This window comes from Saccoglossus kowalevskii, chromosome 4 (assembly GCF_978046115.1).
Source record: "Saccoglossus kowalevskii chromosome 4, keSacKowa6.1, whole genome shotgun sequence".
Taxonomy (NCBI): Eukaryota; Metazoa; Hemichordata; class Enteropneusta; family Harrimaniidae; genus Saccoglossus; species Saccoglossus kowalevskii.
The window spans coordinates 21,470,535-21,486,638 of record NC_140644.1 but is presented as its reverse complement, the minus strand read 5'-3'; the positions used below and the strand labels follow the sequence as shown (position 1 = coordinate 21,486,638).

General features: G+C 33.7%; 1 protein-coding gene, 1 long non-coding RNA gene and 1 other non-coding gene across 3 annotated transcripts; 1 reads left to right on the top strand and 2 right to left on the bottom strand.

Annotated features, from left to right (window-relative positions):
* Nucleotides 1-3,724: 3,724 nt before the first annotated feature.
* Nucleotides 3,725-15,355, bottom strand: LOC100377337 (putative aarF domain-containing protein kinase 2). Its single transcript, XM_085497952.1, has 11 exons — nt 15,122-15,355; nt 12,968-13,888; nt 11,328-11,507; nt 10,713-10,765; nt 9,886-10,032; nt 8,514-8,642; nt 8,117-8,218; nt 7,396-7,647; nt 6,327-6,455; nt 4,905-4,958; nt 3,725-4,317 (listed from the first exon to the last, which is right to left on the bottom strand). Exons 2-11 carry the CDS (start codon nt 13,752-13,754, stop codon nt 4,195-4,197), a joined length of 1,956 nt encoding a protein of 651 aa, XP_085354078.1. The 5' UTR covers nt 13,755-13,888; nt 15,122-15,355; the 3' UTR covers nt 3,725-4,194.
* Nucleotides 5,988-6,076, bottom strand: Mir4835 (microRNA mir-4835). Its single transcript, NR_038799.1, has one exon. It is a non-coding gene; the product is annotated as a microRNA mir-4835 (primary transcript).
* On the top strand, nt 14,754-16,104 carry LOC146747185 (uncharacterized). Its single transcript, XR_014929100.1, has 2 exons — nt 14,754-14,861; nt 15,726-16,104. It is a non-coding gene; the product is annotated as an uncharacterized LOC146747185 (long non-coding RNA).

Here is a 16,104-nt window from a genome sequence, read left to right as displayed (position 1 = left end):
GATATCATGAAATGAACAAATCTAAGAGAGGTCTACCCAAGGTACATATACACCAAGTATCAAAGCATTCAGGCTTGTAGTTTTCAAGAAGAAGTTGAAAAAGTAAAACATTGACACGGACAACGACGGACAATCACTCATATGATAAGCTCAGCTCGACAAAGTCGACAGCGGAGCTAATTAGAGAATTGAAGATATCAACATGAAATGAACAAACCTAAGAGAGATCTACCTAAGGTACATATACACCAAGTATCAAAGCATTCAGGCTTGTAGTTTTCAAGAAGAAGTCGAAAAAGTAAATCAAAGAAAGCTTAGAAAGAACTCCTGTGTGCTGAGAGTATTGAAGACACATTAAAAATTAATTCAAAATTACTTGTACATGAGATATTGATGGAAAAGCTGAAAACTAATCATGTAAATCAGGTAACTAATATGAACAGAACAGAACAAAAAAATTATGAATTATTATGCTAATTAGAGAATTCATATGAACAAATTTTAACCCAAAATTAATCAGGCCTGTCTGTTGTCCTAGAGCATTTATGTACCAAATTTTATTCAAATGTGATGATCAGTAATTGAGGTATCAGTGTTAATTAATTATATTAATTAGGTGATTAATAAGCATAAATATTTACCAAAAACTAATTGGGTTTCTGCTTAGTTCTCTTTAAAAGTTTCATTAAAATCCAATTTGTGGTTCTTTATATATCAGTGGAACATTATGCAAATTAGGTAATTAATATCCAATTAAAACTAATCAGGTCTCTGCATAATCCTAGAAGATTTATGTAGCAAGTCTCATTGAAATATGATGATTACTGCTCGATATATCAAAAGCTGAAAATTAATTAATTATGCAAATTAGCTAATTAATACATACTGATATTACCCTAAAAACTATCAGGTCTGTGCAGTGTCCTATGACATCTATGTACCAAATTTCATTGAAATGTGATGATTACTACTTGAAATATCAAAAGCTGAAAATTAATTAATTATGCTAATTAGGTAATTAATATGTACTCGTATTACCCTAAAAACTATCAGATCTGTTCAGTGTCCTATGACATCTATGTACCAAGTGTCATTGAAATGTGATGATTACTACTTGAAATATCAAAAGCTGAAATTTAATTAATTATGCAAATTAGGTAATTAATATGTACTGATATTACCCTAAAAACTATCAGGTCTGTGCAGTGTCCTATGACATCTATGTACCAAATTTCATTGAAATGTGATGATTACTACTTGAAATATCAAAAGCTGAAAATTTGTAATTATGCAAATTAGGTAATTAATATGTACTGATAATACCCTAAAAACTATGAGGTTTGGGCAGTGTCCTATGACATCTATGTACCAAGTTTTATTGAAATGTGATGATTAGTACCTGAGATATCAGTGGAAAAGCCGAAAATTTATTAATCATTATGCAAATTAGGTAATTAATATTGGACAGATTTTTACCCAAAACTAATCAAATCTGCACATTAGTTTGGAGCATCTGTGTGCCAAGTTTCATCAAAATCCAATGAGTGGTTCTTTAGATATCAGTGGAACAGTCATGGAACAGCTAACAATCAGCTAATTATCATGCAAATTAGGTAATTAATATGCATGGATTTTTACCAAAACCTAATCAAATCTACGCATTGGCCCAGAGCATCTATGAACCAAGTTTCATCAAAAACTGATGTATGGTTCTTGAGATATCAGTGGAACAGGCGGACACACACACACACACACACACACATACATACCGACACACTAACTGCAAAGACTCCTTTCAAACATTGACACGGACGACGACGGACAATCACTCATATGATAAGCTCCGCTCGACAAAGTCGACAGCGAAGCTAAAAATGACAAAAATATTAAGCACAGGTCATTGAAAATGACACAGTCCCCGTTAAATTCTCTTTGTGCTCGTCATATTAAAGCGGAGGGGTTGTCGCGAGTTCCAAGTGGCGTATACAACAGAATGTTTATTTACATCAAAACACGAGTTTCGTGTCATAGTAATATGGCCAAAATAAAAACAGCCGTTATTCAGCCATCTTTGATTTGATTATGAAACACACTGATATGTATGATGTATGTGCCAAATACGAATGAAAATGGTACATAAATTGTGGAAATATAGTAGTAAGGCCAAAAAGTCAGATGGCTGTCAATCGGCCATCCTTGACCTGATTTTGAAACAAATTGTCATGGACATGAATCCTAACATGTATAAAGTACATGTATGTGCCAAATTTGAATGAAAACTGACAGAGCACGTCCAAGATACCGCATAAAAAACAAAAACAAGATGGCTGCCAGTCGGCCATTTTGAATCGAATCGCTAAACCACTGCATGTGCATATGTCCCACATAAGGTACTAGACACATGCAAAGAATGAACGGAATCGGCCCACAGGATTCTGAAATATGACGGATAGACTGACGCACGGACACACGGACGCACGGTCGGACGGACAGACTCAGGAACTCATGGACGGTTGGGGACATGTATCCTAACATGCATGATCTATGTACTAAATTTGAATGAAAACTGACAAAGCATGTTCAAAATACAACATTTTCAAAAAACAAGATGGCTGCCAGTCGGCCATTTTGAATCAAATCGCTAAACCACTGCATGTGTATATGTCCCACATAAGGTACGAGGCACATGCAAAGAATGAACGGAATCGGTCCACAGGATTCTGAAATATGACATTGGATAGACTGACGCACGGACAGACGGACATACGGACGGTCGGACGGACAGACAGACAGACTCAGGAACTCACGGACGGTCGGGGACATGTATCCTAACATGTATGATCTATGTACTAAATTTGAATGAAAATTGACAAAGCATGTCCAAAATACGACATTTTCAAAAAACAAGATGGCTGCCAGTCGGCCATCTTCGATCCAATTGTGAAATAAATCATCATGGACATGTATCCTAACATGTATAATTTATGTACTAAGTTTGAATGAAAACTGACAAAGCATGTCCAAAATACAACATTTTCAAAAAACAAGATGGCTGCCAGTCGGCCATTTTGAATCGAATCGCTAAACCACTGCATGTGCAGATGTCCCACATAAAGTACTAGGCACATGCAAAGAATGAACGGAATCGGTCCAAAGGACTCTGAGATATGACCTCGGACGGACGCACGAACACACGGACGGAGACCGAATTATAAGTCCTCGTTTTCTGACTTCGTCCGAACGGGGACTAAAAATTAGAGAATTGAAGATATCATCATGAAATGAACAAATCTGTAAGTGGTCCACATGTAGTACCTATATATGTATAATATACATAATATCAAAGCAATTGGTCTTGCTGTTTTTAACAAGAAGTCAAAAATATCACTTTTTACCAAAAATGACAAAAATATTCACCAAAATAAGAGAATTTGAGATTTTGACATGAAATGAATAAATCTGAGAAAGAACCATCCAAGGTACTTGCACATCAAATTTGAAAAAATTCTGACTTGCGGTTTCGAAGAAGAAGTTGAAATTGTAAAGTTGACGGCGACGGACGCTGGCGACGACGAACAATCAGTAATATGAACAGCTCTGCTGTGTCGACTTTGTCAACAGCGGAGCTAAAAACAGGAATCTTATTTATCAGCAAGTAAATTTCATGAAAATTTTACAGTACAGACTAGCTATCATAAAGATAACACAGACAAAATAGGGTATATTAATTTCAATAAGATTTTTAATTATCGGTATAAAATAAAAAACAATATTACAGATTTGTTTTCAAGGTCAAATAAATCAAGCAGCATGGTCCACTATTTCATAGTGACTCTTAAAATATATATTCACATCTATTAAGAACATCAATAAAGAAATTTAACTGTAACACATTTAATGTTTAAGTTTTTGGCAGTGGTAATGCTATCAGACCAGTAAATCTAGGCCAAAGTCTAGCGATAAACTGACTGCATTGCTTGCATTGCAGGTGTTTGTTAAAGATTGCAAGATTGTGGAAACATCAACAGACATTTTAGCCACTAATACCTTACAAGCTTGGAATTATTATTTCAGACAAAGTATTGAAAAGATGGCAGTGGTATAGAATACATGTTATTTAAACAAGAATAGACGGAGTAGAGGCTGTTAGGTCTGCATCACCAAATACAAAAGCTGAACATATTGCAAATTAAATTATGGCAATAATACTGCTTTTGCAGCTGCCATTATGTCTAGATTTGGATTTAGTGATCTTCCTAGGCCTTCCAATACCATGATAGCCAGAACCATAGAGGCAAAATTGCTCTCGAGTTTCACCTAAAAGTTAAACAGTATACATGTCAACGGTCTCCTGATTTTAGATAAGACCAGACTTTTATTATCCCTTGTTTCGCGAACCCGCTGAATGAACAGGAGTCGAAAATAAAATAAAAATAAAATTTTATTTCAGCGTAATTCCTCGCGCCCGCCGACTTGTAAATGCTAAAAAAATATTATTTTATTTTCATTTTTTTACCGCCCGTCGCATAACAAATCCAAGTTGCATTTTCGTGGGAGTGTCATGATCAAAGTACCGAAGTCTCGCGCAGATGAGAAACAAGGTTATACATGGAACAAAATTTTATTTCATTTCTTCTCTCCGATCAATGATCTTACTTACAATTCTTTGAGAATCACACAAATCTAATGGAAAAAAAGAATTAATTTTATTTTTTTTCCCGCCCTCCTCAAAAAAATTGCCTTATAAAAACTCAAGAAACAAGGAATAAAAAAAGTCTGGCCTAATTGGCAGTAAAAATGAAATTCAATAGCTATACGACTCCTTTCATAGTTGATCACAGAGTTGTATCAACAAGCACCTCTCTGACCACATTTTAAATGATGATACGTAGTTTTACACTAACCTTGTGTTCTATAAGTAATGAGAATACACTTCTTAATAGTTCACCAACATTAACCTGTAAGACATTTAAAGATGAGAAACGTACATGTAGGAGGATAAACTTGAATATGAAAATTTTATATCCTTAAAACTGCTGTTAAACTTGCATGTGCGAGTTTCACATGACTTATAGTGCCTATCCTTCAGTAGTAATGATTAGCATGAAATATTGTTAGTTGATATGGTGAACATCACAAAATTAACGGTAAAAGGTCATCATAATAACAGTGTTTGAACAGTATGCGAAGGAAGACGAGACGTGCAGTGGCACCATTTTTATTGCAGCAATACAAGAATGTCAGATAACAACAATTTCTCAAATGATGCAATGACCGACTCGTAATATCAACTGAAAGTTTATTTCAAAAAGATATTGATAAAATGGTAACATAAAAATCAATAACCATCGACAGCTGGTGTTATTTTTTGAATTGGTCATTTGATAAAAAGGTTAGCACCTAATATCAATTATTCATTGAGGTGGTCGATACTTGTTGCGTAATGGGCTGTATTATCCATTCACCTTCGGTTTGTGGATAATACTAGCTCATGACATCACTTGTATCAACCACCTCTATAGACAAGCAATACAAGGTGACCTCATGTTATCCTCCAGAGAGTGTTTCTATTCACTGCTTGCTTTACTCTGAACTGTAGACAAAAAACTGAACTGCAGGTCAAAAACTAGACATAACACATTGTTACTGTAATAAACTATTAAAGTACACTCAACATTGTTACTACTAAATTCCCTAAACAAATTACGAGATAAGTTAAGAAAAACAACAAATACACATAACCACATTGATATGGTATGATAAATCTGCTTGCCTTAGCAGAAGTGATGGATTAGATAACTACGGGGTAGCACAAATTTACTCATTAACTATTTGTAAAACACACAGTTCAGGTCATTTATATATACATTGTATAAGAGATGAAACGCATACATCTATGGATGGTTTTTCGCTGTGGTACGGGATATCCCTTGTGTATCAGCGTTCAGTGCCTCAATATACTAATATCACACTATCAGTTTGTAGAAATGAATGTTAACTGCAAGGATGGATGGACTGCTTGATGATATTCTGTTTACACACCAAGCTGTCCAGCCACCTTAAAGTGAACATCAAGCAGTTGATTGGAGATCCTCCTTAACCCTGTAAATTAATTTATGGTCAAATAATAGCCATACATTTAAACACCACCAACATGCTGATATTAACATCTGACTACGATACAAACAGTGAACAACAACTGTACAAAATGGTTGCTGTCTTGAAATGCTGTTTAGTACATCAATTAAAAGGTATGACAGCCTAAAAATATTTAGCAACAATGTACGTATGCCGTCCATTAGAGTTAAAAATAAAAATCAACAAACCTTGCTAAGATTGAGCGTGTTTTTGGTTGCTTCTCTCACTAATGTTGACATTTCTTTTTTGAATTTGTCCACATCTTCACACTCTTTGGCACAAGCATGATGAAGGAAAAGATCAGCTACCTTTTCTCCCTGTGATGAAATATGAATAAAATTAACTAAATAAAGTACTGTAAAATCTGTATTAGAAACTGTGGCTTCTATTAAAATGGTATAATGCAACAGAGCATCCACACATATGAGAAATGATGAATTTTTGGTTCTCAATTATTCAAAACAAATGGATGAGACTTTTATTAGGGATGCGGCTTCTAATACAGATTTTACAGTACCGGTAATATCAAGATATAATATTTACACATAGATAATCCGAGCTCATTACACACCTCAAAGCATCATCATACCTTAAAGGGGCACGGACGCACACAGGGCACGTCCGAACGGGGACTAATAATATAGCACAGACTGAGATAGTCAGCTCGTTCAGTTGAAGTACAGTGCTACCTACATGTTTATGTTCCAAGATATGTCTACATGTTTGTTTTTTCTTCAAAAATAATTAATCAACCTAGATTCAAAATAGTTTGCATTCATACATACTCGCACATTGGTTTGTGTGCTCAAATCGTAATTTTAACCAATTGTAGAATAAGATCAGGCAGATAGTTTTGAAGATGTGACAAAAACAACACTCTGAGCACGAGGTTAAATCTGGTATCAAGATATACCGGGTAGGTAGTGGCATATTTTTACTGGAGGAACTGGTTGGTGCTACTTCATTATAAATCTTTAAGTTCATAATTATTCACAAAAATTAAAATCATTAAAGGGGCACCTTCCAGTTAAGCCTAATCTCACAACAAATTTACTTTCTGGATTAAAATTACAATGGATAACAAAAGACAGACTAACTTTGTTAACAATATAAACAATAGTATCCCATGGTTCTTTGATACAATCCATGGGATTGAGCGGTTCCCCATTAAAATATAGAGAGTGCAGTATGTTATACTTCACATAATATACCACAAGCAATCCTCATTAACTACAAAATGATTATTATACCACTTACATCTCCTAACACAACAGCAGTGAAAACACCTTCAAAGTTCCATCTGTCTTCTTCTTCTAGTTCTGAAGTAATACCAGTGTCTAACAGAATTAACTTGACAGGACATGGCACTGGTTTGACATTGATGATGACAGTATCACATATATCAACCAATGTCATTATATTCTCCTGTTGTGGATTGAAGTCACTTGCTCCATGTACTAGAATATTACCAGGATGTAAATCAGCATGTACAAAGTTGTCGACAAAAACCTACAGGAATTAACATTAAGTGAATTAGTATGCAACCCCACAGATCAATGACCAATCAGACTGCTAAGGTCATGAAGTGATACATTGTCTACAATCAGTACCAGCATTAAGTACTGGGGGTACATGTATTACACATAGCAAAAACTTTAGCCAATGTATGCATCATGTAGATGCATGCTTTTATCGTGGCTTTGCAACACTATTTTCTATACTAACAGACCTAAAATCATGGTGTCCAAGTCTGCAGGTACAAATGTATGGAGTGGAACATGGGAATGAGAGGACAGAACCTAAACAAACTGAACCTAGTTTGTATCAAGATCTACCATGTTGCAGTTTTGACTATTATGACATTATTCTGTTATTGTACTTTAAAACCAATGAGAGTATTTGATACATAGTGTCATGCATGCAAAATGTATTTTGAAATACTGTTTTACTATCATGATGTAACATTTAAAACACTCACCATCTTCAAAAGTGCATCAATAGCCATATCAGCTAATTTATTTCTCAGTTCTTCACTACTATTCTCATTATCATTCAAATATTTGGATATGCATTCACCTTCCTGTTATAAAAAAACATACACCATCAAATAATTTATAACATCATTATGCTAATGGCAGGTCTTAACATATGACAGCCTTCACAGATTAAGAATAGGTGCATATATGAGATGGAAGGTTTACAAGATCTTGTGAGAACATAGATAAATACAATCTATTGAGAGGATTGATGCAATTGCACTAAAATGTCCTTGCTTGAAAATTTATCTAATGAAACAAATTGTACTCAGCTCCAAACATTGGAAAAGTATATTTTCTGATACATTTGAATGTTAGGTATAATAAGTGAATATTTACCTCATATGTCTCCACCATCACATCTTTCCTAACATACGGTCGGATTGGTTTTGGAAATTTCACACAGCTTACATCACTAAAATTAACATTGAATCTTTCTAAGTTTTTAGCTTCATATCTTAGATCAATCTGTAAAATCAATACACAATATGTCTATAAGAAAATTTACTGTATATTGTTAAATTTTCACTCCCAGAAACAATATTTGAAGGCATTCGGCAATGATTAAATTGTACAACAAGCAGCCTGTCGGCTGAGATAGCTCCGCTGTTAGCAATGCACATGGCAATTAAAGAACAGAAGATATCATTAGAAAATAAACAAATCTGAGAGAGGTCCACATGTAGTACCTATATGTATAATATATCAAAGCAATTGGACTTACGGTTTTCAACAAGAAGTCAAAAATATCACTTTTTACCAAAAATGACAAAAATATTCACCAAAATTAGGAAATTAAAGATATCATTACAAAATGAGCAAATCTGAGAGAGGTCCACATGTACCCCCGGTAGTACCTATGTATGTAATATCAAAGCAATTGGACTTGCGGTTTTCAACAAGAAGTCGAAAATATCACTTTTTACCAAAAATGACAAAAATATTCACCAAAATTAGAGAATTAAAGATATCATTACAAAATGAACAAATCTGAGAGAGGTCCACATGTAGTACCTATATATGTAATATCAAAGCAATTGGACTTGCGGTCTTTAACAAGAAGTTGAAAATATCACTTTTTACCAAAAATGACAAAAATATTCACCAAAATTAGAGAATTGAAGATATCATCATGAAATGAACAAATCTGAGAGAGGTCTACCCAAGGTACATATACACCAAGTATTAAAGCATTCAGGCTTGTAGTTTTCAAGAAGAAGTCGAAAAAGTAAAACATTGACACGGACGACGAAGGACAATCACTCATATGATAAGCTCCGCTCGACAAAGTCGACAGCGGAGCTAAAAAGTTACTGTGACTTAAGTCCATGTCGATAAATTTCCCCTGCCACATAATACCCTGATTTTTGTTTACTCACAAATTAAATTTGTTTTTTGGGACAAAGTTTAAACTATACTATCTTTTACTGTAAATAATAAAAACAACTTGTGTTGCTTTAAAAGGGTGCACTTAGTTCTATTTAAGCAAGGTTAATTTACATATGATCATTCATACTTTACCAGTCACACTTTTAGAAGAGAGCAGGTAACTACAAGACAATTGCACCAAACAATACATATAACACTTAACCAGTAGCTTTGAAACAATAATACGGTACATACAAACAATCAAGTTATCCTCCATTGATATGCAAATCAGTCATAACTATTCTACAATTTTATAGCAGGTACACCCATGACTTATAATTACCTGTCTAGTGAGCAGGCCTTCAAACTCTTCAACAACTTCTCTTAGACTCAAATAACTCAATCCAGGTATGTAACTAAGTAAATTTGCCATAAAATATAATAATTTCAAATCTCTAGAAACATTTCTATACACTCCTGGATGGACAACCTATAATAATCAGATAAAAATAATAAACAGATTATAGGCATTGTTTTTTATGTCAGAAAAGCAGAGTATGGCAATATAAAACATCACTATGCAAAATATGGAATATGCAACATATTGCGCTAATAACTGTAAGCCAAATAAAAGTATTATACCAGATGTGTGTATGTCTTAATTGGAAGTGGGGACAATTATTCCAGCCTGTTCAACTTCAAGGGAATGATCAATGAAAATGGAAGATAAATATTTTTAGAACATTCCCTAAAATTAGCAATGAGCATAACGTTATATAATTTGATAGAAAATATTTTTTCAGAACAAAAATTAAATTTGCCAATCCTTTTGTTGCTAGCATATGGGCTCTGTAATATAATCACTTTCTCCTAAGAGTTCAAGGTAAAATGCAGAAATGATAATCGGCTGAGCATTATCCACATATGAAAATCATTGTAGCGAAAACAGAGAACACAGACTTTCCCAGCATAGTCAGCACACAGTATAATGGTCAGCCAAACAACAATCAGTCAGTATTTATCACAATACTCCCATGGTATTTTTTCAAGGACAGGAAAGAATGAATTTTGTTGGAAAATTTCCAAAATAAATATAAACCATTAAGTATTAGTATTCCACTCGATATTTACTTATCCAATATTACTTTTTTGTAGATACAAAACATGTACCTTAATAGCAACTGGAATCAATCCATCTAAGTCATCTTCATCCAATATGAAATCTATTTAAATACAATAAGGATAGCATTTGAATAGGTAAACCTTGACATGTTTATCAACAACACAGCCCTGACATTTAACAGGGCATGACCTTCAACTCAAGTGACAATGTGTAGTATAGTGAATATAGCTTTTTGCAGCTTAACATATCACGTAAACAACACATGAAATCATGTAGAAACATGTATGGTACCAATTTACAATGGAAGATTGGGATTGGTGTTAAAACATCTGTTTCATCATTTTTAAAGCCTCTTAAATATTACGTAGTTGTTTTTTTGTTTATAGTCAGTTCTTCATACATAAATATTTAGAAATTTACTTCCACAGAAAGGATTGCAAATACAACATGATACCTAGGGGTTATAAGTTCCCTAACATTAAACAAACAAACGGTAGAGTGCACACATTATTTTCATTAAATCTTGCAGCACCATCAAGTTCAGTTAGCCACTGTTTATTATCAGACATTTTTCCTATACTCATCTTTAATAAGTAATTGCCCTTTATTTTGAATTTTATTTTTCCCAATATATTTATTGTTATTTATATTTTATTTCTTACTATTATCACTTTTCGGTTTATCTTGTAGATCATTTGACTGGTCACTTCTTTCCTGTGGATTAAAACTATTCTCATCCGCCAACAATTTTTCTTTCTTCTTGACTTTTCTATCTTTCTCTGCTCGATCCAGTTCTTTGTCACGGGCACCAAACATTCGACCAAATCCAAGAACCTCCAGTCCTATAAGATAGGTTTAAAGAAACTTTACTGTTCAGTTTTTTTACTATACACCAGTGTATATAATTAAACTAAATGCTATTACATAAATGTACTTATAAACTTATGATCAAATTATGTAAACTACCAATTTTATTAAAATTATTTTTTCAACAACAAAAAATAATGGACATTTCCATGAAAATATTCAAGAATGCAATGAAATTGCCCACAGGTGCTATAAAAGAATGGCCTTGGCATATCACTTGTTATCAGCTATGCAGCTTATTTAATGCTCTAGGGAAATGGGCAATTGCTATTTAAGCATATGAAAATCAAATTCTGATACAGTGAACTAGGGAATGAGGCTGGAACACAACAACAAATCAGGATACTAAGAAAAAACTATTACTGCTAGTTAATATTGTATAAGAATATAATAGTAAAATCAAAGAAAGTTTAGAAAAAAATGTGTATGTACTGAGGGGTATGGAAGGCTTTGGGTAGAAATTAAGTATAATACAGTGGCCCCTCGCTAAGTCGCGGGTGTTGGGATCCAAGCAAAAACCGTGACTTATCGAGGGCCGCGACTTACCGAGGGACGTCGTGAAAGAGGGAGGTCGTGCATTGAAAAACATATAAAAAGCACATATAAACCCTCGGTTTAGTTAATTGATGTATCATCACATGTGTCAGGCAGTATTCGAATAAAATCATGATTATGTTTGCTGTAATCATTGCGTTGATTATTTTGTTTGTGTCTGATATTATGTGGGCCGCTTGCTGTTGCTTGCGACTTCTACGGTAACAGCTTCCAAAATAAACCAGTTTCATCGCAATTATAAACATGTTCGTCAAAATAACCACCTTCATAGATAATTTCTCTCAGTTTTTCGGGAAAAGTTCTGACAGCGTCAAAACAACAATAGAAATTTTGGGAGCCATCCAAGTACCCGCGACTTAGCCGAATCGCGACTTACCGAGGCGCGACTTAGCGAGGGGCCACTGTAATTACAAACATATCATTGATTAATTATATCTTTGCTGTTTAAAATCATCACAAAAAAAAGACATTTCATGCAGAATCTTGCACATAAATTACAATCAGAGCTCTCATTCAATTAATTTCACCGTGCTTTCTAGTAACTGTGATTTCAGGCTAGTTATGCAAATGTCATTTGTTTAATTTCTTCACAATTATGCAAGTTGTACCTCCTCCAAGACTAAAGCTCAGCTTGAAGCCAGCCTCAGATTCCAGCCTCAGACACTCAGAAAAGATAACTGACAATAATCTAAAAATATATCTTGGTATTTTTTGATATGCAGCATTTAAGCGTCATCTGACAACAGGGAGTCAGAGCTGTGAGATCCGTTAGAGGATACATAATTTTTTCGACTGGTTCAAATTCATTTGACATTTCTTTGGTATAAGGCTGGCATCTGAGACCATATTGGTTCCTCAGTGTGCAACTTTGAAAACCAACCTTCAAAAAAATCAGGTGCATCAGAATCATCAATTTCTTCTAGAATTTCTTCAACTAGGTGCTCATCAGGAATACTGTCAGGTTTCATATATGCCTTGTATACTTGCCCTATACACCCAGATCTAACAGCCTGTCTTTTATTATCAATCTTCACAAATATATCTCTCCATTTGTTTCCAAATGATTTCTCTAATTTCTTCTTAGTGAAAAACCATGAGTGTGGTGGGGCATTGTTGTGCAGTTTGGAGAAGCAATCACAGAATTCTTGCGAAAAGAGATCACGACGTGTGCTTGACCACTGGCCTAATTTGATAAAAGTAGGGCCAGAACATTCCACAGCAAAGAGTAGGTAGCGCAACCATTTTTGTTTAAAACTGGGAAAAACTAAAGTCCAAGGAAATATGCAGTACAGAGGCAAAAATGTTAGAAGCAATCGTAGGAAACGCATACACAGAGTTAGGTATTTATAAAGACTCCTGTATGTTTTTGTAATTATATTTCTTTTTGTTTTGGCAACTTTATTTGTCTTGATTATAGTTTGGCCATTGCAAAATGCAGAATTAGTATCTGAATATCTTTTAATTGACAAGGAGAGGGTCAATGCTGTACATGTCAACGTGATAGCAAACTGTGAATTCTTCCTAAATGCTTGCTGGTTTCCATGGATAGCTCCGGGAAAGGAAAAATAACTTCTAAACTTGGCAGCCCTAAATAGCTTCCATGGCTGCGTAACTTTGTGAAATGACCGACCTAACAGTAATATACTTTGATATGCCATGATATACATCTATCAAAGTATGTAGATTAATCATTAACTAAATCCTTCCTCATTGAATACTATATTAATATCTGTCCATGCACAAACAAAATAATATCTCATTTTCTTGCAAGAAGACTTCTTTATGTCATTTCTCTGAACTCCTGAAAAACAATTATGAAGTGAATTAAAATTTAAAAAGGTACAAAATATTAGGTTGAAATTAGAAAGCATTAAAAACAAATAAAAAACAGTTTTTTATCATAGTATTTGCTCTATTAAAACAACATCTCTAATAGAAGCACATGTAAACCAAAAGTTCCATTTGTATAGTGAATTTGAAATATCATATCTATCATAAAAATATTTCTGTAATTTACATAAAAAGCATATACTACTAATAGAGCAAATACTGTAGCAATGTCAATATATCATTACTCTAATAATAAATCCACAATAATGAGGGTTTATTTTATATTAGCTATTAAATGGTGTATTTTAATTTTGCTTATAAAAACTCAATTCAGGTAATTTATTTTAACTGATTTTGTCATAAACCACATGTAACTATAGAAAAAACATTTTTATCATTGAATTTAATTTTTGCTGATATATACTTCATTAGTAAAATTAAATACCTTCAAGTAATAATAATAACAAAAAAAACAGCATGTTAATTAGGTAAATAGTTTTTGGAAAAATGTGATGGTTAGATGAAATAGAAAATGAACATAGATTTAAATTAAGCAATAAGAACTAAGATATTGAATAAAGTACAATAGAAGAAATACTAAAAATACAAAAAAAAAATCCAAGGTCAACCAGCTAAAAAAAAAACCAGAATCAAAAATAGCTGTACATAATGGATTTTTTTCAAGGGCGGACATATTTTAATGAGGAAAACACATTTCCGGAACAAACCAGCTGTGGTACTTGTTTATGCTTTAGGGGGGAAAAATCATAATATATTTACAAAATGGAATGGTATAAATAAGTATAATAATTAAATAAATATATATATGAACAATGAGTGAAGGTCGGTGGTTGTACGGCGTTCGAAGTAGACTGAGTGATTGAATTTTAACATGCAAATTGCGATATGACATGTTTAACCCGGCGTGTCCTTGCAGTTCCTTTGTATGTAAACAACTCGTATATTACCCATTGTTCACCGCGGCACTAGTATTTGTAAACATACGACGATTTCAGATTTAAAAGTTGTCATCGTCGTTTCACGAACAAAATACAATGAAATTGACCATTTTTCTGGTGGATTATACATTCGCTTTTTCACTTCAAATAGAATATTCAAAAGAAAAATCCGAAAATTCAGCCTTTTACCGTTTTTTTTCAACAAAAACATGTACCAAAATAACGTCAGCGGAAATTACACCTGCCTGTTTCTCAATGGGTGACCTCTACAGACGGAAAACACATCGCTCTCATTGAAAATCCATGCTTGAATGTTTTCGTTGAACCTTTATGCGTTCCTCGAGCTTCTAGGTCTGAAAACTGCGCCTGCTGTTTTCACAAATCTTCTTTTCTGTGACTTTTTCGCTGTTACGTTGCATGAATGAAAATTTACAACTTTGTGTTCTGGTTATCAACATCCGGGAGTTCACGTGAGCAGAACCACCTAGAATACAATTTATTAGGACTTTGTTTTTAAATACGATTTTTTGAAAGTCGATATTTGATATTGAAAATGAGTCAGAAAAATAGATTAAATATTTATATTAGAAATCCATTTGTTATAAAAAATATATATGAAAGTTTAATATACACAATATACATGAACTCTATGAAATAATTGCCAAATACCTAAGTGGTCATTTCACAATCATCTACTTTCTGGGTAGCCTAATTATCATCACATTCAGATTGTGCATCACATCGGATTCGAATAAGCGACACGAGGTCATCTGCTGTTCCCAATATCATTGCATAATAAATGCATACTAGTTTGTCACCAAATGTAACTTGTGCTTGATTCCTTCCCAGATAGAAATCTAAATGGGGCCCGTTTAGATGCAAAGTTGGCTGTATAGGACAATGCATTGTTGGAAAGGAGTGGCAAAGTTGCGTATACCATAATTTAAACTCGCCTATGGAAATTCAAAATGAGAGGCTGAACAATTTATCAGTATTTTAGTTATCTGGGTGTATGGACTAAGCGGCGTCTTAAACTCACTAAGATTAAACATATTGCCAATATTTGTAACTTTTATTTCTCAGTACTGTAACATATGGAAATATTTTCATTTTGTAATTCATGAAACTGTAATATTAAACTGTATGGGGTATTTAATGAACATTGCTATATAAACTGTATCACAAATTGTGTCAATAAAAGGGTGCATGTAAAACTGCATTGCTGAAA